Genomic DNA, 20,760 nt, shown 5'->3' on the forward strand with positions numbered 1-20,760 from the left:
AAAGAAGTCTCCAGGCAAGCCACAGACGGAAAGATACACAAACAGACACTGACTCCTACAGCTGTTGGCAGCTAGCCAATGACAAGTTTTGACCCCGTCTTATTAGCAGTGAATTCAGATTCATGCCATTATGTGTAAGGTGGCATGGCTTAGGCATATCGCTCAGGCACACACAGGCACGCACACGCACTTACAAAAGCACGTTTGTTTTCTCAATAGGCAAATATATACACATATTTTTCCTGACGCTTATCAAGTGTGTGCCAAGCGGAAAAGGCACACCGGTCACAGACTCAGTGAGGGTCCTCAGAATGAGCCACACTGACAGTGACTCACTGAGATTGATGTAAACGCCTCTGACAGCCAATCAAATTCAAGAAGATTGACCCATGGAAACCTGCCTGGCGACACTCAGGAGTATGGCCTGTGTACTGGTTAGCAGTGCTGTCGTATGAAAATAATTATCAAAATCCAATATACGAGATACCTTTTCTGTGGGAGTGAAGTCCATGCTACAGAGTTGTGTGCCATTGTCAAACTGAGAAAAACATAATTTAAAGAGACGCGTTGAAATGAATTGAGGAAAACGCCACTGTGGACAGAATACTGGAAGTCTTTTAATAAAGGGTGGCAAACATGGCAAGCAAACAGGCTTCATTGAAGTCTTGTAATGAGAAAAAGATCAAAAAGGATTTTCTCTTTTTGTGCAAAAATAAGGTCTATTAAGAAGTCCAGGCTGTGGCAGAAATGATGTGGTTACTTAATGTGCATCCAGTCCTTTTGTCCTCATTCTGTTGCTGTTATCCTCTCCAGACCATTAAACAGGCTTCCTTTGACTGCCCAGAGCCAGCTTGTGTCATAAATTATCTTGTATTATTTTTGTACAGTTCAACAGGGATATGATATCAGTTTTCCACTTGGTTTATTGCTTTGGATGAGGTTTTATTACAAAGCTCGGGGTCATTCGCGGTTAATGTGTGCGGAGACGTGAGCGGATGTTTCCGCACTTCGAGGCTTTGGTTGCCCTGTTGGTCGTTCACCTTTCCGCCCCTTTCAGTGGCAATGAAAAAAAACAATGAAACCCACAACCCCACACAAAAATCCACACACACACACACACACACACACACACACACACACACACACACACACACACACACACACACACACACACACACACACACACACACACAAAGTCCAATACACGGAAAGGCAAGGAAGATTAGTGTGTGACCCTGTCACCGACATAATCCTTGCTTGAGATAGAAAATCTAGATATAAACATGTCCTATTTGCTCCCGTTCCATCCGTAAGCTCTATTATGAAAAGCATAGTTATATATTTATCATACTTAATAATACACAAACTTAGTCCCTCTGTTTCCTATGGTTGCCCTAAGCAATAATTGCTTTCTGAATATACAACATTTGGTTTGCATAGATAATAATAAAGTGCAAGAGGTATTTCTTATAGCTTTATACTGTATTTCCCCTGGCCTCGGAGCAACTGCACTTTGAAGTAACTTGCGCCTCGGCTGGACCTAAACCGACAGCTTCTTTCCATTCGCCGCTCTGTCCACCGCACGCATTTCGGGGAGACGCCCAGAGTAAACAAAACATCCACTGGAATGTTTTTCTGTTTCATCCCCCTCTGGTTGTAGGTCTCCGGCCTCACCAACAGGGTGCGATGTTGCAGTCTAGAGTGCTTCTCAATCCACTGCGCACTCACTCACACACTCAGACAGAGACCTGGCTCAGGGCTCGCTGTACTGGATCTCGTCTGAGTGGTTGGACAGCTTGTCCAGGTGCTCCATCTCGTTGAAGCGCTCGGCCACGCAGTGGGCCGTCAGCCGCGCCTCCGGGTCGTGGTCCCAGCACTCGTCGATACTGGCGCACACCGTCTGGATGCCCTGCAGGGGGAGCAGTGGAGCGCACGTCTCAGAACAATGCAACCAGTAAAGGAAGCGAGGGATACAAGCGAGTGCAGTGTGTGTGTGTGTGTACATGTGTGTCGCTCATCTGTGTGTGAGTGTCTGTCATCTGTGCGTGTGTGTGTGTGGGTCTGGTGCGTCATCTGTTGCGTGCGTGTGTATGTGTGTGCGTGTGTGTTTACCGGGTGGTTGATCCAGGTGTTGGGGATCTCAGGCCGGCCTCTGTCTCTGAGCACACTGTCCTTCATGCTCTCCACACACGGGTGCTCTCTCACCTTGCCAAAAGGGGGCTCATACTCCTTCACCTCTGCAACACAACACACAGATAGACAGCCGGTCAAACACACACAGATGGGACGCCATGACTTTTGAGGACATCGTGTGTTTGAGGTTCCAACTGGTCTGTTTGGGGGGGGAAAGCACAGAAAAGACAATGCATTCGTATTAACACAGTCATCTAACAGTCGAACAGTCCTCTTCCTTGTGGATCATTGTGCGTTGCATTATATTGCATCAGAGTCCACTGTGATCCGCAAGGAAAACCGCTCGTTGCTGACAGAGGGGCTGGAGATGAGAGTGGCTGAAAAGGAGCATCCCTGTTCACCTTCCTCATCGACTGGCCTAAGCCCCTTTTCACCAGCCTAGCACCGTGGTCTTTGTCAGCAGTTCTGCAGCAGCAGTTTCTCAAGTGCTTTTCCAGGCTAGCGTAGCAGTTTAGCTACTTCATCCGGACAGCAGAATATTCAAATCCTGCACAACATGGAAGGCCATGAATTTAGGTCAAAACTTTATTCTCTTTTTATCTTTCCTCGGGGTAGTACACAAGGCAAAGAAAAAAAAAATCCCTGTCCTTTGATGAATGGTCGGACACTTTGGGATAAGAGGGATTTCAAAGCAGGAGGAGATAAGAGAGGAGCTGACAGAGACAAGTAGCTTGCAGAACGTTGCATTGGTACAAACGACTTATTTCCTTTCCAGTCAAAGCACTCAGTCACTATAATAAGATGAACCAGGATTTGTTTTAACAGCCGACAAATAAAAGCCAGGATCGGCAGATAAGGTCCTGTAACTCAAACATACACACCACAGTGTGAAAACAATCGTACATCTAAAAAGGTAACCCAGAGAGAGGATGGTCTTATGACCGTAAAAGCGCAAAAAATCTGCTCATTATGAAGACCACAATACAATACAAATAAAGAAAAAAAACGGTCTTTAAAAGACATAAACCTCCGCTGCTGTCTTCCTACTCTAACACACACAGCTCCCCTTGATGTGTAAGTACCATGTGATTCCACTGGTAGGGTCAGATTACAGACGTGACAGCCCGATCTCAGCAATACGCAAACTGCACAAGACAACAGGAAGGTCCGGTGATGCCAGAGCGTAGGCCTGCAGTACACACTCTGTAAGCGGACACTTCCTGTTTGTCTCTAGATGCAGAAAGGGGGGGGGGGGGGGGGGGGGGGGTCTACGTCGGTAGAGGTACCCCAATCCAACGACGCGACCGCCACACAGACTTTGCATGTACACAAACATCCATGTCGTTCTAAGACCCCTTTCAACTCTGTGTATGCGTCTGCCAACGCGTTGTGTAAACTCTTGCGCAAACCTTTGTTTACACACTACTGCCAAACAACGGGGTCCCAAAAATAACCCCCCGGCATCCCACCAATCAGGGCCTCCGTGGGTTGTAAACAACGCAGCCAAACCCCAGGTGGAATGACGAGCACAGCCCTGCAATCAGAAGGACGAGATGTTTTCCCTCTTCCACCCCTTCGCAGGCAAAAAAAAACCTTAAACTGCAACAATAATCACGGGGCCTCTGAGGATACCGACACTGCATGTGTAATTGTTGCGGCGGTTTGCAGAAGTCAAGACGCTCCTCGTCGACAATTTCACAGCGAGGCGACATTCCCCGGATGAGGCAACGATGGGGAAGTGAAGGTACAACCCTTAGCGGAGCTGACAGCGAGGGGGTGAAGAATGTTTTCCCCCCCCCCCCCCCCGACTTTGCGTTATTGTCAGGACCGGCCCTTCAGTTCCAGCCATCGAGGGGTTCTGCAGATATAAAGACATGCGCTACCACTACGCTGCGGCAGCTACGGCGTCTGAATACCATAACCACTTCTGACGCCCCTCTCAGAAAACAGACAGGTCTCTCGTGTTGGGAGTTTCCTGCGGATGATGGCCAGTGTTTTTGGCAGTGCTGTCCGCTCCCACCAAGCCATAAGATACACTGTTATGTCTCGTCTAAATCGGCCATGCCGCGGCCGGCACCTTGCTTTATTTTGAAATGTGGTCTTCACGCTGTAGGTCTGATGGGTGGGAGGCCGTGGGGTGCATAACTTGATGCTCTTCCACTCGTGTCTTGCAAGCTGTGTGTGTGTGTGTTTCGATCAGAGCGCCACTTCAATCAGTGTGTGTGCATGCGTATATGTGCGCATGTGCATGAGTGCATGAGTGCGTGTGTGTGTGTGTGTGTGTGTGTGTGTGTGTGTGTGTGTGTGTGTGTGTGTGTGTGTGTGTGTGTGTGTGTGTGTGTGTGTGTGTGTGTGTGTGTGTGTGTGAGAGAGTCAAATAGACAGCCCGGGTGTTTGAGCCCCAGGCAAAAGGTTCTGGTTTGAATACCCACTGTTCTACCCCAGTCTAACCCAGTCTACCTCTTCTGCTCAGATGCCCTACTCCTGCATGCTCCTTCATAACACAACTCTGTATTCACTGTAGGGGTTTCCAATGTAACTAAACGAACGGAGGGAAAATAAATAGGCTACTACTACTCTGACTTTGATGTTGGTGTTTAAAGGGTGGTTTAAAAAGCATGCCAGATATAGAGGCTGGGTAAATTGCCAGTGCCAGTATCGGGAGGAAGCAAAACGGAAGAGAGACAGACAACGACTGCTTTGCCCATCACAGAAGAGTTATCGTGCGACTGACCACTATTTGGCATGGTTTGGTCGCAGGAGGTTTTCAACAGAGCAGGCATTCTGGTGGAACACAGCCCATGGAAACATGTCGTTATTGATTTGTCGTTGCTTAGGAATTCCTTTGTCAGATGATCCAACACCACTGGATGCGCTGGTACTTTAGAATGTGATAGTATATGTGTGTAGCTATTAGTCTGCACTGTAGAGCCTTCATCAGTCTACGTCATAATAACGTCACAACGTTTTACTTCCTGGTACTTAAAAATAGTACTTGACATCGTTTAGAATCTTATCCTAGCTATCTTGTTGTATACGGGGAATGGGTTAACCTAGCAATTGTAAGCGCTTGGCACTTACAATGTCTATGAACATGCTGAATGTACTGACAGCGATATATTGTTGCGTCTCTTTCTTCTGACAAATGCACTTATTGTAAGTAGCTTTGGATAAAAGCGTCTGCTAAATGCCCTAAATGTAAATGTAACAGCATTAGCTGGAGGTGAAACAAAGCTACAACTGGAGGCAAATACGAATAGTAGGTTTCATCAACTATCCAAACTTTGTCATCTTGATGTGTTGTTAAATAAAGCATTTTCTGTTGTAGGTATGGATATGTGACTGAGTCATGTCCACCTATTCGGAAATTGGGGAACTAGGAGGAACGGGTGATTGATCTTGTAACTCTCTTAGCGAGGAAGCTGAAAGAGTTACAGCATGTCCAGCAACAATCCCATAGATAATACAACAATTATGTTTAATGAAGTGTTCATGTTAATTCTTCACAAACAATTAAATATGAGATTGTACGTTATTTTATTCAGCCATGCAAGTGCATTTCTCAGTTAATTTATAGTCGTTCGCTCGGTTTATATAACCATAGCTCTATAGCAGTGGCAGTATTTTGCACCCTACGTTAGTTCTACATCAAAGCCTGAAATAGCTGGACTGGTTTACTATTGTGTGTCCGGGGACGTAACAGCATTTTGAAAGCATTGTTAGTCTCCTTAGTCGGAATTCTGCCATAAGGCCGTATAATACAATCTCAATGTCATTTGTAGTGTATTTTACGTTTTTTTTTAGGTTAGGATGAGTCCGATTCTGAGAGCAGGTCTTCTCTACAGCTCAACAGTGCCACCGTCATTTGGTATAGACACGCTTGTTATACGTTTCCAGGGGAATAACCGGAGAAAGAGAGGTTACCTTCAATGAATTATATAAGTAGCATATTAAGGTGTCAATGCTAGGTCACACTATGAAGCATGTGACAGTTGCCTTGCTTCCTGTCTAAGAACAGTTTGAAGCACAATACGCAACTCTAAAGTAACACTTGTTCCACACACACACACACACACACACACACACACACACACACACACACACACACACACACACACACACACACACACACACACACACACACACACACACACACACACACAGGCGGGCGCACACACAGGCGGGCGCACACGCATACACTCATACCTGTAGAAACCCCCCCCCATACAGTAACAAGCCTACACAAACAGGCAAACACACACAGGCGTACGCGCACACGCACACACACATTCATGTAGAAACCCACCCCCATACAATAACAAGCATACACAAACACGCACACATACACACATATATATACAAACGCTGACAATGACACCAAAACATTCACACACTTAGAAACACACACCCATACACACAAACATACAGCCACAGTTGCCCCTCGCAGCCTTGCTTTCTAAACTCACTGAAACCCTCAATGGGTCGAGTGCGTTTCTCCACTACAGCATCTTAGCATTCAGCAGCACAACTCAACCACCAGTTAACCCAACACCATCCCACCCCGGCCCATCCTCCTGACCAACGCCCTCCCACTGACGGTTCCCAACTCCTAAATCTAGAGCAGCAAATTATACAGGAGGGACATTTTTAGGCGACTCAAGGGGCAGAAGCCTTCTTGGAAAAAGTTGTTGACCTCCATTTTTTCCCCTGAGTTTTAGTATTTGTTTTTCTTCTGTCTCAACCTCTCTCTCTCTCTCTCTCTCTCTCTCTCTCTCTCTCTCTCTCTCTCTCTCTCTCTCTCTCTCTCTCTCTCTCTCTCTCTCTCTCTCTCTCTCTCTCTCTCTCTCTCTCTCTCTCTCTCTCTCTCTCTCTCTCTCTCTCTCTCTCTCTCTCATTTAACCTCTTTGTTGCCCAACCTCTCTTTCTATCTGCCCCTTTCATCCAACCTCTCTCATCCATGCTGTCGCTCTCTTTCACTCTTTTAGTTAACCCCTCTCTAAATTCAATGAAATGAAGTACAATTCGCTTGTCCTCCAACCTCCCTCTCCCTCTCTCTCTTTCCAGCCTCTCTCTCTCTCTCTCCAGCCTCTCTCTCTCTCTCTCTCTCTCTCTCTCTCTCTCTCTCTCTCTCTCTCTCTCTCTCTCTCTCTCTCTCTCTCTCTCTCTCTCTCTCTCTCTCTCTCTCTCTCTCTCTCTCTCTCTCTCTCTCTCTCTCTCTCTCTCTCTCTCTCTCTAGTGTTGAAAGTTAAAGAAAGCATTACGATGTCTCTCGGTTGAGTGGCTGGAGGACTGTCGACTGACGGCTGTGTTCTTCTCGCATGGTGGTCCTCAGATCAGTCCCACACACACACACACACACACACACACACACACACACACACACACACACACACACACACACACACACACACAAACACACACACACCTACCTGTCTGTCGTTGTAACGTACGCAGGCAATTGGCACCAGAGACAAGAGAGACACAGAATGCCAAGGCTGCACCCCTAGTCATTATAATGGTGCACTGACATGTGTCAGCCTCTGAGTGCGTGTGTGTGTCTGTGTCTGTGTGTGTGTGGCTGTCTGAGTGTGTTAATCAGTATCTAGGTGTGTGTGTGTGCACATCTGTGTGCGAGTCTGTATCTGTGTGCGTGTCTGTGTGTACTCAAGTTTGTCTATATTTTGTGTGTGTGTGCGTTTGTACACATGTGCACATGTGCGCAGCACATACGCCGGCCCCCAGGTGAGCTCAGCGCTCAGGGTGTCACGAGCGAAATCCTCCCAGGCAGAATAACGACCGGCTGCCTCCGCGCGAGGTGTGGGAGGAGAGAGCCCTAGCAGAGAGAGCCGAGCGGAGCAGAAAGCCTGTAACTGGCTAAATACACTCTGCAAACACTTTCTCAGTCACGGCCCTCTGGATCCAACAATCAATACCACCTCGGTCCAATCTGCAGGGGACAACTGCTTGGATACTTTGGCTTGTCGCCGGCGCATGGCCGTAGTTCAAGCGCGTGTCGGGTTCCTCCCGGCGTTCTCAGGGTGCGTGAGGGCCTGTCGTTTGTTAACCTTTTAACGTGTCGATGTCGCCCTGGGGATTTTGTTCTTTCCTTTATTTTTTTGTCCAGCCTTAATCTGCCACAGACTTCAGCCCCCTTCCACTCGGCCTTAAGGAGACGCCAAATGGTAAGGCTGTGCAAAGACCGACCGAGACAGACAGACGCACACGCACACACACACACACACACACACACACACACACACACAGACAAAGAGAGAGAGCGACTGAGAGACAGAGACAGAGACAGAGAACAACACAGAGAGAGAGAGAGAGAGAGAGAGATAGAAAGAGAGAGAGAGAGAGAGAGAGAGAGAGAGAGAGAGAGAGAGAGAGAGAGAGAGAGAGAGAGAGAGAGAGAGAGAGAGAGAGAGAGAGAGAGAGAGAGAGAGAGAGAGAGAGACCGAGAGAGAGAGAGAGAGGCCGAGAGAGAGAGTCAGAGACAAAGAGAGTGACAGTGAGATAGCGATACACAGACAGAACACAGAAAATGTGGAGCAACAACAACAGATGGATTAGTCCGAGTTGCTTTCGCTACGGTCTAGTATCTGTCTAGGTTCTGATCCAGGGATGGGATGGATGCCTTACGAACTACCCTTTGTAATAAATCCCGCCGTTGACCTGTCTGCCCACAGCGCCGTCGCCACGACAACCGTTAGCTCACCACCAGTCATTAACCGTTGCATCGTCTTCATCGTCGTAGGAGTATAGGACGGATGGCAGAGGGAGGCGTAGTGACAGCAAGAGAGACCGTTGAAACAAGAGAAAGGGAAGGGGGAGGGACGACAAGGAGAGCGCCTTAGAGTATTAAAATGGATCCCTGAAGGCTGTGTTTACAATCTGTCTAGGAGGCCTTTATCAGTTGATCTGGATGCGGGGGGCTGGTGTCTGGAGCAAAGTATTTCCTTAACACTAGACACTCTGACTCACACAAAATTTTGGACCAAGCTAAGCGAAATGTTTGAAAATAAGGGAAAAAAGAGAGGGGAAATACACAAGCACCTATGAACTAATAACTCTCTGGGTAAGCAAAGTCACTCTCTCCATAGTCTAAACAGGAGCATAAACAAACCCATCACCTCCCAATGTCCACGAATGCCAGCCTTTCTCCAGCTGTGACAAACTCTGTGACATCACTAAACTCAGCTCTGAAGCTCTCTGATTCTATCCCAGGGATGCGGCTCTTTACCCGAAAACAGGAAATGGACTGTTTACTCTTCGGAGGTGTATCGCAGGGGAGACACATTGTCCTGGCCTTGTGGGTCGCGGTACCATGCTTTTCCTCTGGGCGACCACGGGGGCGGTGCTAAGGACCAACCCCGGAGGGTGGTGGTGTTAGGGGGGAGTAGGGGGGGAGGGGGAGGTGTGACACACCCGGAAATCCCAAAAGTAGAACGGTGGGTTTCCCTGAAAAAAAAAGGCCAGTTCCCCAGCAGGGTTCTCTGACACAATGGACACAGCGCCAGTCACAGTGACTGAATGGACCTCAGAGACACAAGGGGGCGTCGGGGGAAAGGAAAAAACAAATAACACCCGTGTTGACACAAATACTACTTGCCCTGCGTCGTGTTCGATAACGGGCCCGTTTCTATTCCCTCATATCCTGGCCTTGTTTTTTTGCCGCCGAGTGACAAAACAGGAACTCGGGGTACATTAGCCGGGTGTTAGAGACGGCGGTCTCGTGACCTCCGCAAGATTGATTGTGTGTGTGACACCGCAAGGGAGGGGGGGTTCTGTTCCCACAGTGATTAATGGAGTAGGGGTCCAGTGGTACATGAGTCAGGGCGGCTACAAGCTTTCCCTCCTTAAGAGTGAACTCTGGGCTGAAGCACCGGTCAACCAGGCCTGTTCTGCAGTGTGTGTGTGTGTGTGTGTGTGTGTGTGTGTGTGTGTGTGTGTGTGTGTGTGTGTGTGTGTGTGTGCGTGTGTGTGTGTGTGTCTGTGTGTAGGTGTAGGTGTAGGTGTGTGTGTGTGTGTGTGTGTGTGTGTGTGTGTGTGTGTGTGTGTGTGTATGTGTGTGTGTGTGTGTGTGCTTGTGTGTGTGTGTGTGTGTGTGTGTGTGCAGCGATCGTCCATCCGACCTATTGATTTCCTTGGTGTGGCTAATGACTCTGCTTTATCGCTTGTTGTTATTACCCCCATTATTTCCTTAAAGGGCCAGTGAACCCAAATCCGTTTTTGTCTTCGACGTCACGGCCAAGGGTCACCTGCAGTGAAGTGTGTGTGGATGTGTGGAGCTCTGTCCGGGCATTGGCTTATTTTAATGTCTGTGTCCGAGAGAGGGTTAAAGGCATTTCATATTCAACATCACTCATTGTAATGCTCCAATCCAACGATCCAACTAAATTAATATCCTGCTTCCTAGAACTCACTCCAAAAATATTTTTGGAAATCTCATCGTGTTTGAATTCGAAAACAGGAGTTCACTTCCACTCAAAAGTTTCCCTGGTCTCTGCTCAAATCTCATGATGCAAACCCGCTAATTGATTACATGTATAAACACATTTGTAAGACATCACTACTATCGGTAATCGTCTGCTGAATCCTAGGCCCATGTACAGGCCTGCTTAATCATCCCAAATAAAAAGCTGCTGCTGCTGAAGGCATCTCGGCTTCAGCCCACACGCAGTCCGCACACACCTCCACAACGCCCACGCAGTCTGATCTCTGGGTGAGGAGAAGGCCTTACCTCCGATAGCACTGCACCTGGACGTGATCTCCCACAGGACCAGGGCCATGGAGTAGACGTCCGTCTGCTTGAAGGACTCAATGTTCTCCAGGTTGATCCTGGACTCCAGCACCTCTGGAGCCATGTACCTGGCGGTGCCCACCTGACCCGGCGGACAGGAGGGGGAGAGGCGGACATTAATACCTAATGGGATGCATTAGTCATGACCACACAGCCACACACACACACGCATACAAGTGGATGCATATGCACACACACACACACACACACACACACACACACACACAAAGATAAAACTATCGTACACACACACACACACACACACACAGAAACACACAAAGATAAAACTGACACATACACAAAGATAAAACTGGCACACACTCACACACAAAGATAAAACTGGCACGCACACACATACACACAGGCAAAGACACAAAGATAAAACTGACATGTACTCAAAGATAAAACTGACACCCACACACACACACACAAACACACACACACCCACATGCACACTTAGTGGGATGCCGAAGACTGCGATGCCAGGAGCCATTTTTTGATTATTCTTTTAAATGCTAGCACATTAAATGGATTCATACTTGGCATGGTGCCACTCAGAGCCAGCGCCTAACAGAGCAATCAAAAATTTTCGGAATCTTCCCTCGTAAGCTGGAAAACGAATAAGCTGAATAAATCCACCTCCTTGTCCCAGGTGTTCGCTCTCTATCAGTCAGTGCATTAGCGGCATTTCAATGCAAGAGGGGGTGTCCTCTAGAGGCCTTTTCACAGAAGACCTAATGGCCCTGGTCAATTACGCACTGCATGATCGTGTCCTTGTGGATTCATCAAATCTGTTATTCTGACAAAGATAGCCGGATGACAAGCTAATAAAATACCTAATCAAAACATATTCCCCCAGCAAATGATGAGCTGGGGCCAAGGGACAAGGGCTCCCGAGCACAAAGTGAGAGCGGACGAGCGGGGACCTCTATGAACCACCTTTCGTTTATTTTTTCGCCAGTGCAAGCTGATGGAAAAGCACTCCATGAGGGTTTATCATAACCCCCTCACACCGGCACTTCCCTGTAGCCCCATCCGGCACCAAGGCCAAAAAGTACAGAGTTGTCACCACAGTGACGATTATCCACTCTTGGCACAGGGCCGGCGCTTCCAGTTCCAGCCATCAAAGGCTTCACAGGTAAACGATCATTTTGTGCATGCAGTGGGATCGGCCGCTCTTACCTGCCCGCTGTTGGCCAGCTCGTCCACCGACAGGGAGTTGTCCAGGCGCAGCCCGAGGCCAAAGTCGCACAGGACGCAGGTGAGGTCCCCCTTGACCAGCACGTTGGAGCTCTTGATGTCCCGGTGCACGATGGGCACCTTGTAGCGTCCGCAGGGCGTGCGGTCGCTGTGGAGGTGGGCGATGCCTCGGGCCAGCGAGCCGCCCAGCGTCCACAGGTCCCGCCAGCTGACGACGTGGTGGATGAGGTGCTCCTGGAGGCTGCCGCGCGGGTGGTACGCCGTGATCAGCCAGTACTGCTTGTGCACCTTGCGCTCCTCCGCCGTCAGGAAGTGCAGCACGTTCTCGTGCCGCAGGTCGGCGTCCGAGAAGATGTCCTTCTCGTTCTTCCACGAGGCGTACTCCTCGTCCTGGAAGATCTTGACGGCCACCGTCTCGAAGGCCTGCTCCGTGCCCGTGACCCCGCCGACGCCCCCCACCACCACGGTGCCCTGCTTCAGCTTGGCCCGGTAGACCTCGGCGAAGCGGCCCTTGCCCACCTGGGCGTCCAGCTCGATGGGCAGCAGCTCCGTGTTGTGGTTGAGGTTGTTGGCGTGTGTGGAGCTGCTGTCCGAGCCCTCGTCGTCCATCATGTTGGCGTGCTCGTCGTGGTAGTGCAGCGGCTGGCCCCTCTTGCGCAGGGGCCGGGCGTGCCGCTGGCGGTACACCCGGTAGATGTAGAAAGAGGTGACCACCAGGACGGCCAGCACCAGCAGGGGCACGAGGCTCACCAGGATCACCGACACCACCTGCTCCAGCAGGTCTGAGACTAGAGGAGGAGGAGGACTTTGTTGTTATTGCAGCCTGGAGAGAATCGTCATAGATGATATGCATTATAATTAGGTAATGGATTACCGCATTCAATATTTCATATATGGGTCATATATGTGTTTCATATTAACAACAAAAATACATTTCTTTGTCCAAACAATTGGGATTTTATTTATATTTTTATTCATTATTGTATTTTATTTCTTGAATTATTAAATTGTTTCCCGGGATAGTTAATTCCATCCAAAACATCATATCACAAAAAGAAAGCTATCCTTTTAGATAGAAACCCATAGACCACACCTGACCCTTTCTCCCTTTAATATCTGTAATCATCGCAGAGCTAAAGTTAGAGCGGAGCCCGCACACACACACACACACACACACACACACACACACACACACACTGCTGCAGAATTCTTCCCATCACTCCGCCACACATTGGGCCTTGTTTATAGCCCATGCCTGCCTGCGAGTACAACTGGGAAAGTAGGAAAGAGTGTGCTATTGTCATTCACTTTTTCTGTAAGCTAAAGCAGTGAAATAAATATGAGCCATAAAAAGTTGCATCCAGACACAACGTTACGCTGTCGGCACTGGCTGGGCTCTTGGAAGATCTGCAAATGCCTCATTGACACACTGTCTGTACCCTCGGGGAGAATCAGAAGAAATTCCTTATTGTTGTCTTTTCGACGTTTATCACACACACACACACACACACACACACACACACACACACACACACACACACACACACACACACACACACACACACACACACACACACACACACACACACACAACTAATTATTGTTTACGGTTTTGAGGATTTTATTACCACAATAAAATAATAAATGATTAGGAAATTGTATTCCACATTTAACACATGTACTTCGATTTGAAGCTGCCATGTTACATGCGAGTTTGAAAGTGTTGTATGTTTTTGTATATTTATTTTCTTCACAAAATATTCGAGGGATGAGACCAACAGATCTTCTGAAATGTAATCCAGTCCACAATGGTCACAATAAAAGTATAACACATGTCATAACAGGGTAGAGAGAAGGTATAAAGCAGAGAGCAATGGAGAAACGAAGACAAGTGCTAGACGGCGAGAGCCCAACCAACAACCCACACAGCCGGCCAACAGAGATTCTCGCTCTGCTCTTTTTTATTTTTCCCTCCAGACAGGAAACCACATGTCTGAAATCCTCAGCGTGGCCCCCAGACAGTTTGTTTTCCTTTTTCGCATGGTGAATGGTGATTCCTCCCCTTCGTCCCTCCCCTACTCGCATCTCAGAGAACTCACGCTGCGTCACTTTCACAGCCCCGTGCCTCGGCCTCAGAGGACAGATGTGTCTAGCACCGAGACTTTGCTTGCCTTGAGGGGGCGTGTTCTCGCCGTTAATCCAAATGTCAAGTCGGAGGCTTGACACCAGCCATTTCAGTAAAATGATATTGACCGCGCAAACAAATAGTAAAGCCCATGAGTAACTCAGTGTCAGCCACCGCCGTCTAGCTCAACTGGAAGTAGAAGTTGTCATAAACATTGTTGTGAAGGTTAGGGGTTTGAGTCCCATCTTGGTAAAACTGTATGCTCTGAGGAAGGAAGCGCTTGCCATACTATGAAGTGTATTTGTCATTCATTCAAGGACATAATGAGCCGCTATTGTCTATACTTTTCATTTTGTAGAAGAGACAGAGAGCGAGAGGGAAAAAGGGAGAAAGAAAGACAGAGAAAGATAAGAGAGCGAGAGAGAGAGTTAGTGAGAGAGAGCGCAAGACAGAAAGAGATCACGAGAGAGAATGAGAGAGAGAGCGAGAACGAGAAAAAGAGAGTGAGAGCAAAAGAGAAAGAGAAAGAGGAAGAAGAGGAAGAGAGAGAGAGACAGGAGCTACAAGAGCGTGCACAGGTGACCGAGAGAGGCCAGGTCTCAGAAGTCTTTCACACGGTTGTTGCTGTGCTAGCTGGCCCAGCGCAGTGAAAACACATCTGCGTCCGTACGTTGCACAACTGCTTAAACCGGCACGCCACAAACTACGAAAAAAAGTCTGTTTCGGATCACGGCGCTTGCACACAACCCGGTGTACGTGCACACGTGTTTGTGTGTGACACCTAACATGACAGGCTGGTGGATTGCATAACAGCAGGATGTGGACCGTTATGTGTTGTACAGATGTAGCCATCTACGCTTGGTCCTCTGCTAGGGATCATTTTCCTGGAGAATGAGGTTTTTTAATGGCTGGAGTTTGCTAATCAAGAGTTTAGGACGCAGTGTATGGTCAGAGTATTGTACCCATACATCATGCCTGGAAAAGTTGTAACGGATGTGCCAACTGTGCCAACAAGATTCAGCTCGTGAAATTATTGTTCTACCCCTGTGAAAACCTGGGACATTTTGCATTATTTTCCAAACAAAAAACACATGGACTTACACGGGGAGAAGTAGATGTGTTCATTGCACTCTTCATAAGTGCAGGAGCAGATGAAAAACTTGTAGCCCATGCCTTTCCGCTCCTTCATCTCACACTTGGTGTTGTTGTAGTCGTCCAGCAACAGCCCATGCAGCCTCAAGGCCGGGTTGTGGCATATCGTATCCATGGTGACGTTGTCATCCTTCTTCCTCCTGTGTCGGCAAAAAAGCAATTGGGTTTAGATCCAAGACCTTGTTAATGATGTGTTCGATCAAGTCGGCCATTTTAGTTTGCACTAAAGATTAGCAGTACATATTTGTTTTCACTAGTAGAAACGGGGCAGCAAGCAAATGGGAAGGTGGCCCTGTTTCAACGACCAACTGCCTCAGCAATATGGAAATTGCAGGCAGTCACATTTACAAAGAAAAAAGCGGTGGGGGATTCTGAAATAACCTCACAAAACCACGGCAAGAAAAGTAATCCGGAAGCCACAGTATTATTCATATGCATTATGCTGGTCACTGCTGTCGTACGCAAGGCATTTCAATGAGTGGCCGATGTCCGCATACAAGTAGCCTATCACCAACGTCAGCTCATAACACTCTCACGAGATGGGCGAATGGTAAAGCTGATGTAATGCTAACTCCCCTTTAAGATCTTCCATCCCCCTTGTTTGATGCTAATTCCCCTCACAATGGATGGACACGACGCATATGGCTGGTGAAGCTCTCGTCATAAACCTCTAAGCCTTTGTTTTAAGCAGAACAATGTGTCTCTTCAAAGATCAACGTCATCGGAAAATAGATAAATGCAAAAACCCCCATTGTGTATATAGAATAATTCGGCTGGGTCTATTATGACCGAATGGTAGGGGCAAAATTAACAATCCTCACCCCAGAGGTTCTGATTTGTGTACAGAGGTGCAGTCGATGGAGCTCTGTCTGTAGGGGTGAAATCTCTGGACCTGATTAGAAGCCATCTTAAGATGGCTTAGATCAGCCATACTCTCTCTAAGCTAGTTTTGTGAGGTCGACCCGGGCAAGAAGTCCGTAGACGGCGACAGTTTCAGTTCTCATTAATAAACTCGGGTGTGGCACATGAAGAGGGGCACTCGTACACTAACTTCTGCTGCAATAACCCGCCCCCTGCGCCGTGGTGTTGTGTTGTGCTACATCGCTTGAGGCAGCTCATCGACTTCAGGTAGAACTCCAGCACATGTTAAAATCCCTTTTTTAAGGCCTTATCAAATCCCACCAAGAGCGTGTGGCCTTTAGAGCGACGGTGCGAGGCATCGGCAGTAATGGCGGCGGGGGTACCTACCAGATAGTGACACAGACTTCACTGGTGTGAGCGCAGGTAGAGCTGATCTCGCAGCCCGCCTCACACCGGCCGACGCCGGTGCAGTTGGTTGGCCGAACGTCACAGAACTTACACAGCTGACTCTGCTTCAGCAAGCCTGGGGTCGCCTCTGGGGGGGGGGGGGGGGGGGGGGGGGGGGACACTGGTCATTGAGATGCAGTAGTAAACACAAATACCAATGCTTTCGCTGTGATGGCGGCTAAATATGTTTCTGCATGCTGCCAAATTATTATTAGGAACCCCTGGGTCTCTTACTAGGTGGTGATTAATCCGTTGCTTTGTTTGTTTATTGTCATGTTTATTAACTTATTATTGATGAATCGATGCATTGTTTCATTCAAATGCATGAGAGCGAGAGAGAGTTAGAGAAAAAGAGATTTATTAACAAACAAAGCATAGCAAAATAATAGCGTATAGATTGTTTTCGCGGACACAAATCTTGATAAACACACGTTTGCGAGTATTGTAGCTGTAAAGCATAACAGTATTATAGCGGATATTTGTTCCGTATCCATATGCATTAGCCATCCAGGCAAAGCCAAGCTTCAAGGTCTACTCCAAGACCCCATTTCCCCCTGGCTTAGCGCAGTCTGGTATAATGAAAGGGTTGAACTCCTGACATTTAGCTGCGCGACTAACAGACGGAGACCCGAGGCAGAGGGCCTCTGCTGCGCTAGGCAACGGGAGACCTGTGGGAAATCGTACGGAACAACCTGGTTAAAAAAAATGTACAGTAAAATGTATTCAACTTAAGTCACGGAAAAGGCCCGCAGAGTAGGGAGCACAACTCTTTGAGTTAGCCAATCGTGCTCCAGTACTGGACACAGATGGCACATATTCACAAAAGATGAATAATAAACAGAACACATCCAGTCTGCTTCTTCTTGTTGGGTACTGGGGGCTGGGGGTCGGGGTTGTATCAAGTGGGTTGGATTTTCCGGCCGTGCGAGTCTGAACACCAAGAACGCTGAGCTGTCCCCGCCGTCTGCCCCTGTCCTGTCCAGACTTGACTTTGCCGGCAGGCAGGCAGGCGAGAGCCGTGACTGAGACAGACAGACAGACAGACAGACAGACAGACAGACAGACTGACTGACATCTGCGATGAATGCTGCTGCTGCTGCCGGTGGTGGTGTGTTTGATTTAATCATGGACGGAGACCGTGGAGAGAGAGCCAGACAGCCAAGATCAACAAACAAAGTGAACACCGATATGTCTCAGACGACAGCGGTTACTGCCTGTCGTTTGTCAGGCCCGGGAAGGTGTCCCATGCCCGGACTAAAGAGATGAATCTGAGGAATATCAATTAAAAAAACGGACAAAACCGGAGGACTTTAGTCTGTTCACGGACAGCTCAAGAGCAGACATTACTGTCAAAAGAAAATTGAGATGTTTACGACAAAGGCGTGTGTGTTGTGTATTAGTGTCGTTTGTGTTTGTGGTTGTTTTTGTGTATGGCTGTGGTGTTTGGGCTTGCAAACGGTCCTGAAGCAATCTGAACACGCTGACAATGGTGGATCTTTGAAAGACAGGAGTAACACTGTTGTTATTAGTCATATGACAGGCCGCAGGACACATCTCCTCCGTCACCACTGCCACCAGGGAGACCCACGTGGGGAAAGTGGATGTTTGGTATAAATGTTGACATTATCAATTACAAATCAAACAGTTATAATTGGGAAAAATATCATTGATCGATTGATTTTCTATACATGGGGAAGTGTTGTATTTTTGAGGACTAGAGGTATAGCTAACTGCAATCACACCACAAAAAGTGCAGTTTGAAGGCCTGCACACCAGAAAAAGACTTCCAGCTCTACGCCACACAGACGTGATGAAGACATAACGCATTTGGCTGTATCTGTGAGTTGAAACTTTTGGAGTGTTTAACTAAGGAATCTGAGATTGGCAAATATGACAACCCTACGCAGGCCATGTGTGGAGACTGATGCCCGTGCGCGTAGGAGTATGCTGACCCAACTATCACAACATGCCCAGTGTAGAATGTGTTTGCCCTCCAGTGCGCGGGGCAGAGCAAAAGCGGAACTGGGAGCAGCAGAAAGAAAGAAGAACTACAACCTAACGCACCGTGAGACCAAGACTCCCACATCCCATGGGCCACAAGACTCTCCGTTTTACAACGGAGTCGAGCAAGGCCGGGGAGCCGGGCCTGCAGGACATCACACAGGGATATCGGCCTTGTTGTGTTGCCTGACAGGAGGGTAACGGCTAAATTGGTCCCCCAAATGAAAACATCACAACATTTATAATCAGAAATCCAGTCTAAAATAATTGAGGTTGCGATTTTAGGCTTTGCGTGTGCAGTTGTGTGTGTGTGCGTGCGTATTCATTTTCTTAATTTTCTCTATCTATACCCCCCCTCACCCGCCACCAGGTTGCAAGCTGGTTGAGCCAGAGAGTCATTATATCATTAGAGCAACTGCTCTCAAAGAGCATGTCATTTAAACCCGCGGAGGCAGGCGATGGAAGGGGATGAATGCTGGACCTAATTGTCACCCAGGGCTACGTTTAATTGCATAGAGAGGCGGGAGAGAGAGGATTAGGAGCAGTCAAAGAGACTCGGTGGTGGTGCCATCGGGGGCCAGAGAGTCTGGTAAAACATTGTCTACCCCCTCAGGGGACGACACACCGATGTTATAATTGTGGTTGCACATCAAAGATAAAGGGTTTTATTCTAGCGGAATCAATGCTGCCATGTGCTGTGTGTGTGTGTGTGTGTGTGTGTGTGTGTGTGTGTGTGTGTGTGTGTGTGTGTGTGTGTGTGTGTGTGTGTGTGTGTGTGTGTGTGTGTGTGTGTGTGTGTGTGTGTGTGTGTGTGTAGCAGGTGATAATCTAGCCAACCTTGAGGAAACAGGAAACAAACTCAAAGCATCACATTTACGAGCTTTTCACAACGGCGGTACAGTGAGTGAGAAAATCAAGACGATATAAATTATACCACGTTATATGATATCCCGTAACCGATTCATAATGACAACAGGCGTATTAAGTGTTACTAAGCCATGTGAACGCGGCTGTGGTCGACATGTCATCCGTTGGTTTTCTTAGGGGTTTACAGCTTGGCCGCATTGTTTGTCATAACGCACTTTTATTTTGTTGCGTAGGCTTGTTCGTCTTTGATACAGCTAATTTAATAGCAGTTTATTTAAAAGTAACAGCCTACTTATACGACACAGAGCCAGGGCATCTTAGCGCCGTCTCGCGCAGCAGTTCGTCAGCTCACCGGTTACGGTAGTCTCAACTTTACTGGAACAACGCAACGACGCTTGAGACTTTTACAGATGTTACACAAAAACATGTGTGCGCTTTCGAAAGAGTTCATTTATCAAGGTAACAATGAACAAGTTACTTACCCAAGTTGTCTGAAAGTATGCTAAGACAGAGTATCGTTCCACACCAAAAAGCGGAAAACCGAAGTAGCGCCATTTAGACGCGGACCAAACCCCGCCGTCTTTCTCATGAAGTGACTTATGCTTCGGCTAAAGTCACCGTTAACACCCCAAACGAGAGTCGCTTTCTTTCGGCCCGCCTGTTGCGCCTCAGCAGAAGCTCAACTTGCTTATAGCCTACGTCTCTCTCTCCCTCTCTCTCTCAAACACAGACACTCGCACACACTGAGTATGTGCAGTAAACTTTTCATGGAACAGGAAATCTTCAACGGGGTTGGACTCCCTTTTCTTTTCCTTTTTTTTTTCTTTCTGTAAAGCCTCGTGTGGCTCACCAAGGCTTGCACCATATTATTACCCTTTCGTACACACACACACACACACACACACACACACACACACACACACACACACGCACACACACACACACACACACACACACACACACACACACACACACACACACACACACACACACACACACACACACACACACACACACACACACACACGCACGCACACACACGGCATGACTTGAAATGTCACGAGTCTCAGAAGATTACACAGGAAGGTAAGAAAACTCAGATTTTCTATAAAATAAATATTCACATTGCGCTATAAACACACAAGTGATATTAGCATGTCACATTTTTATG

The 20,760-nt window shown here is 47.9% G+C and overlaps 1 protein-coding gene across 1 annotated transcript; it reads right to left on the bottom strand.

Annotated features, from left to right (window-relative positions):
• Window positions 1-593: 593 nt before the first annotated feature.
• LOC115535727 (TGF-beta receptor type-2) lies at window positions 594-20,422 on the bottom strand. Its single transcript, XM_030347152.1, has 7 exons — window positions 20,072-20,422; window positions 16,662-16,809; window positions 15,363-15,553; window positions 12,119-12,924; window positions 10,877-11,018; window positions 2,113-2,237; window positions 594-1,909 (listed from the first exon to the last, which is right to left on the bottom strand). The coding sequence occupies exons 1-7, from the start codon at window positions 20,142-20,144 to the stop codon at window positions 1,754-1,756; spliced, it is 1,641 nt and encodes a 546-aa protein (XP_030203012.1). The 5' UTR covers window positions 20,145-20,422; the 3' UTR covers window positions 594-1,753.
• Window positions 20,423-20,760: the final 338 nt, after the last annotated feature.

The sequence above is a fragment of the Gadus morhua genome, chromosome 22 (genome assembly GCF_902167405.1).
Source record: "Gadus morhua chromosome 22, gadMor3.0, whole genome shotgun sequence".
In the NCBI taxonomy this organism is placed as follows: Eukaryota; Metazoa; Chordata; class Actinopteri; order Gadiformes; family Gadidae; genus Gadus; species Gadus morhua.